General features: G+C 47.8%; 1 protein-coding gene across 1 annotated transcript; it reads right to left on the reverse strand.

The window, feature by feature from the left end:
- Positions 1 to 458: 458 nt before the first annotated feature.
- On the reverse strand, positions 459 to 5,237 carry rtn4rl2a (reticulon 4 receptor-like 2 a). The gene is made up of 4 exons (XM_073475374.1): positions 5,087 to 5,237; positions 4,293 to 4,519; positions 3,927 to 4,160; positions 459 to 3,759 (listed from the first exon to the last, which is right to left on the reverse strand). The coding sequence occupies exons 1-4, from the start codon at positions 5,142 to 5,144 to the stop codon at positions 2,905 to 2,907; spliced, it is 1,374 nt and encodes a 457-aa protein (XP_073331475.1). The 5' UTR covers positions 5,145 to 5,237; the 3' UTR covers positions 459 to 2,904.
- Between the last annotated feature and the right edge of the window lie 547 nt (positions 5,238 to 5,784).

The following is a 5,784-nucleotide window of genomic DNA, read 5'->3' on the forward strand; positions in this document are numbered from 1 at the left end:
TTTTGTAAAGTCATCTCAACAATAATCTTATATCTACAGGTGGTGCTCAGCAATATTCAGGTTAATCATTGTCAATGAAGTGCTACTTTTGTTTAACTTGTCTTTTTCTTGTGATACTGTAGCGATGTCAACATATTGCAATAGCAGGTGTTGTTTATAATGTTATTGTATTGTATAGTGTCACTGTGCTCGAATTGTGGCTGAATAGTAACAAAGTTTATGCTGCTCGTGCTGTGTTTTCATCTCCTCGTCCTGTTCTTTTCTCAGCTTAATAGTTGAGAAAGCTGGACAACTGCCTGGAGGACTTACACAATGGCAACTGTGTCTATGTGTCCATGTGTTTGTGTGTGGGTATGTGGGTGTGTGTGTGTGTGTGCGTGCTGTGATTGCTCAGGGTGTTTGACTGGACAATCACCAAGACATAGAATGAAACGCCCACACATAATCATTTTAGTTTAAATCAAGTATGAATTTATTCTTTCTTAATGCTGCATCTTCCAACAACATCTTTTTATCTTTTACAGTAAAAAATAAATAAGAAGCCAATCTGTCATATAGAATCATTATTTCTTTCTCAGATACAAAACACAGAACGTGCACACTGACGAACTCGAACAAGGGAACTGGGGAAATGGTATAACTGGCACTTTGGTCGTCTGACAGTGACCTCACTGTCATGGCCACTGAAGAGCACCCGGGCTCAGTTTGACCTCCATCACAAGACTCAATTAGAGACTACACATCTAGACTACACCGAATATTTCCCAAAACCATTCTTAATCCAGAGCTCCATTGTGAAAAAGGCTGAAAGGATTAGTCGTTTTTCTAGTTTTCAATACCAGATAGAGATAAAAGACTGCATACGGTTGTTTCTACTGAAGCAAGACTAACTGGCTTTGTGAGCAGATCTGTGAGTGCCTGTGTTTACCTCTTGAACACTACCTCCTACTCTCTCACTCCTACTACATCTCGGCCTTGCCCTCATCACCTTTATTGGAGCTGGGGACCATCTCTTCTTCCATTGTTCCTCTGCCCTTGAGAGATGGAGAGAGCTTCAGGAAATCAATGGGCAAATATAGGAAGGGAGAAAAGGAGTTGCTATACATCAGCACACCGACAGCATCTCGCTTCCTACAAGGCGAAGAGGAAACTTGTTTTAAAGAGGGAGGGATGAATAAACCCTGTGGATGCCTATATTTGGTTACTTCTCTCTTTTGCCGCACTACTTCCGCTGCTCTCTCGGAAAATTTCTTCTTCTTTTTGCACTCTCAGCATTAACAGTTCCCTCGCCTGCACGTTTGATTATTTAAACCCCTTCCTCTGTAACTCCACATCATCTCCATCAGTCTGTCTGCACGTCAGTCTTAACTGGCCTCCTGTTCTGACAGTAACCAGACTCTGTCATTGCTCTCTTGGTGTATTTACAAATCGGACGATTCACACCTCGTTTGTCCATCTGGCATCGCCCACCGATGAGTCAGTGGAGTGACAGAACTGCTGACGTATTTGCCTTTTGCAGTGTTGCCAGCCTGTGAATCCATTCATCCTCATTTATCCACAGACACACACACAGAGACACAGACAAGACAGATGCCCATCACAGCCAGAGACATTCTGAGTGGCCTCAAGCTCACAGTCCACGAAGTCCGATTTAGTCACGTGTTAGTCACACATCGGCAACCTTCTACTTTTTTGGTGTTTCGCTTGACACGAAATGACCTTGTATTGCATCTTTTTAAAAAACAAATTCAGAAGAGAAAATCATAGATAGACAGCATGATTCAGGAAATATTCGGTGTAACTTTTATATCAAGATCTTCATTTTGCATCCAAGTCAACAATCTTTACACATTATATCAATATGTCACAGAAAGACATCCAAAAAACAAAAAATCTCTGGCTTCCTGACAGGAAGAATTCTTTCCCTGTGGTTGTCGCGGACGACACTGTATTTACAGAGAATGAGGGATGATGATGGAACAACTACTATTTATTATTCTTCTCCTGCGTGTTGCTGCTTCTACCGCTAGCACTGTCTCACATACTGTGTCTCGCCGTCTTCTCCCTGCTTCCTCTCTTATTGCTGCATGAACACCATCGCCCTCCTCCCTCCCCTCCCTCTTTCCTTCCTCCTTTGCTTTCCTCTCTTCCTCTTTCTAATCCTGCGTCTTCAAAACCCCACTCCCTTCCTCTGCCTGTTATTTTCCTTGTCACCCTTCCTTCTCGGTTGCCATCCGTGTGTTCCCTTCTCTGTCTTTCCCCTCCCTCCCAGCTTCACAGTATGTTTTCCTCTCTTCTCTCTCACAGTAAACTGTCAGCCTGGCTGCCAAGCACTCGCCTGCAAAGTCTTACCTGGATCTAGATGAAAGGTGAAAGTGCTGGACCACAGATATCAGTTAAACACTCACAAAAATACAGACCTATTTACATAACACTTTAAGTGGTTACAGTATTGTCATTACTGTGCACTGATTCTAACAGTAATTGTAGCATTGTAGCAGCCAGTTAATTGGATGCACTATGATAGCACTAGTAGTTTTAACTAAGTTGATGACAAAAATTGACAACATCATTCACAATCCTGCTGATATTATTGATGGACTCAGCCCTCGTAGCCCTGATTGCAGGGAATCATGACATCATACAGGTGAGACGCAGAAAGCCTCACCTGCAGAGTATTATAGATAAATGTGACCTTAGCTAAAGAACTCTTAGCAGCCCTGAAAAGTGTTAAGCCCTGTAAGTGGTAGATTCAGAATCTAACCGTCCCCCTATCTCCCTCGCTGTGCCTTGAGGATTGGCTTACAGCAAAGCGGGCAAAGAGGGTATCAAGAGTCTAACAGGGGTCTTCGCAGCCTTTAAAACAGGCTGGAAGGGAAAGGGGAGTGGTGCTAAGAGTCAGATTCAGCCGAAAAGAAGGTGGAGGCTGAGGCTGAATACAGAGACGGCTACTAGTAAGAGGCAGGAAGGCAAGGAGGATGAGGGAGAAGAGGCGGATGGAGGCAGGTCGAACTCAGGCGGACATTCGAGCTCGAAGCATCGCAGGGTGACACCTGAGTCCTCGTTGCCGTAGTTAGCCCAGTACTCTTCTGGGTCGAGTTTGGGCAGCGCCAGCTCTTCCTCCCCCAGCTCGTACTTGACTACTGAAGTGGTCGTGGATGGGCCTTTCCCATACAAACCAGCCTTGACAGTCTCGGAAGCTTTCTCAAAGACGCCTTTTGTGGATGACTGGGGCTTGTTCTTGTGGAACCACCAGCGGGTTTTGGTGCTGAAGGTGGTGGTGGTGGAGCCGCCGATGGAGCCGGGGTCGGGCAGGGGGCAGAGGGCGAAGTCCATCTCACGGAGGAAGCGGAGGTCCTGGCCACGGCGGGTGGAAGGGGAGGCGCAGATGACCTCGGATGAGGAGACACGGGCCTCACGGAACCACTCCCACAGGGCGCGGGCCTCGCAGCCGCAGGACCAGGGGTTGGCGTTGAGGCGGAGGAACTCGATGCCCTGGGTGTCTCTAAGGGTCTGGCTGGGCAGCTCAGCCAGGGTGTTGTTGAAGAGGAAGAGCATGGTGAGACGGCCGAGGTCGCGGAAGGCACGGCGGTTCACCTGCCTGATGCGGTTGTCGTGGAGGAGGAGGCGGTCGAGGTTGACCAGGCCGCGGAACACGTTCTCTGAGAGGGTGCGGATACGGTTGCCATGCAGGAAAAGCTGGCTCAGGTTGATGAGGTCAGAGAAGATGTCATCCTGCAGGAAGTGAAGATTATTCTCCTGAAGGGGGAAAGATAAGAAGGAGAGGGATTTAGCATGAAAAGAACACACACTGAAATTTGTAATATTTTTAACTGGACATGTGTGTGTGTCTGTGTGTGTACATGTGTGGGTGGCTGCATGTGTGTGTCAGAGTTGTCTGCATGTACTAATATGTCTCCCCCTACCTGCAAATAGAGGAACTGCAGGCTGTACAGCTTGTGGAAGATGTCATGGGGCAGGGCAGTGAGCTTGCAGCGGTGCATGTGGAGGCTCTGGAGCTTCTCTAGGCCGCGGAAGGCTCCCCCCTCCAGCCTGTGGAGGTTGGGGTTGTCCCCGAGGTCCAACTCCTCCAAGTCCCTCAGCTCACTGAAGGCCCCAGCTTCAATCCACGTGATGTTGTTGGAGAACAGCCAAAGAACCTGATGGAAGAAAATACAGAGATTGAACGGTGACTGTTTTTCCTTGCAGTGGATATTACTTCACTTTAAATGTGAAGAAAACATTTTTTTAAAGCATGTTCAAATAGAACTGTTCGTCAAACTCCTTCTTACCTGAGTCCCGAAGCCAAAAGAGCCAACTCTAAGCTCCGTGATCCGGTTGTTCTGGAGGAACACGCGCTGCGATTCATAGGGCACTCCAACCGGGACGGCGGTGAAGTTCTGCGCCTGGCAGCTCACAGTCATGGGAGTCGGGTAGCACACGCAGTGATGCGGGCACGCCGACGCCGGACTTGGCTTGCCGAGGACCAGCCACACCACCAGCCAGAGGGAGAGACCGCCTGGAAGGAAGAGAGCAGGGAGAGGGGAGGTGAGCGGGAGCTGTCCGAGGTGTTGAAATCATCCTTTACCACACATTTCATACTCACACTGAGTCCAAACGGGTAAATATTGCGCTTATTTTGTATTGCATGTTAAAATTGTGTGTTTATTTTGCTATTGCTGCTTGTATGCAGTGGTATTTTAGCTGTATTTTAATCTAGAGCAACAACAAGTGAAGTTTACGCTTCAGCACCACACTTGAACCGACCATTACGCACAGCCTAATCACAAAAGTGTTCAGTCAGAGCAGCTATTTCTTAGAGTTAATGAAAACTTCGTATCATATTCCACTTCACATCCTCAAATTTGACTGTTGTAAGTCATGAGATAAGTCATTTTCTCACAGAAACTCAAAGTTTATCCAAGCATGTATCCATTGTCCATTTAAATTTAAAATCTTAAAGTACCTAAACTTTTCTTAGATTACAAAGAAACGTAGAAATTGTTGCACAAGTGATGCAAAGCAGCTCTATGTGTGAAGTTTCCATGAGCTATCCAAAGGCAAAGAAGACGGAAGAGAAACTTACTTTTGTAGGTGCGCATGATGGAGCATCGTCGGCTACGAGAAATCGTAGAGGTTTCCATCCTGAACCAAAGCCCAAAGCGAGTTAGCCTAAGAAGTAAAGCCTGCTATCTCCGCTGATGCGCTGGTTCCCGAGTCGGAGCGACTGAGAGTGTGCCGGTTGATGGCTACCACTGTCCCATATATACTCGAGCATCTCGTTATTGCCTACGGCAGTGGGCACCGTGGAATCTCCTACGTCACAGATCCCGGGTCATGAATGAGTGAGGGCGGCATGAAACGGAAAGGGGAGGGGCCGACCGTAGGGGATTCTCGTGGAGAGTTTGTACGCGCGTAAGGACTGGTTGGAGACGTGCGCTCAGACTCAGTGAGAGGAGGAGACTTTTCTCGACGCACGTTGGAACAAGAGGAAGGGGGGGTGAGTGAAAGTAGAAACAGTGAAGGGAGGGTGAGTGAAAGTAGAAACAGTGAAGGGAGGGGTGAACGGGCAGGGGGGAGGTGAGCAAGGCACCGTGCCCGGTAATAATGACTGGGCTCTGTGGAAGAGCGGAGGAGAAGGAGAGCGCACGGCTCGTTTCCTGGCCGGCTCTCTTAGAGACCGTTATGGTCTGTGTTTCCGGCGCGCAGCAGCCAGACAGAGAGAGGCTGGGATGGTTCTGTGTTAGGAAAGGAGGATGCCCCCGAATTATGATTCAGCTATAA

This window comes from Pagrus major, chromosome 1, assembly GCF_040436345.1.
Source record: "Pagrus major chromosome 1, Pma_NU_1.0".
In the NCBI taxonomy this organism is placed as follows: domain Eukaryota; kingdom Metazoa; phylum Chordata; class Actinopteri; order Spariformes; family Sparidae; genus Pagrus; species Pagrus major.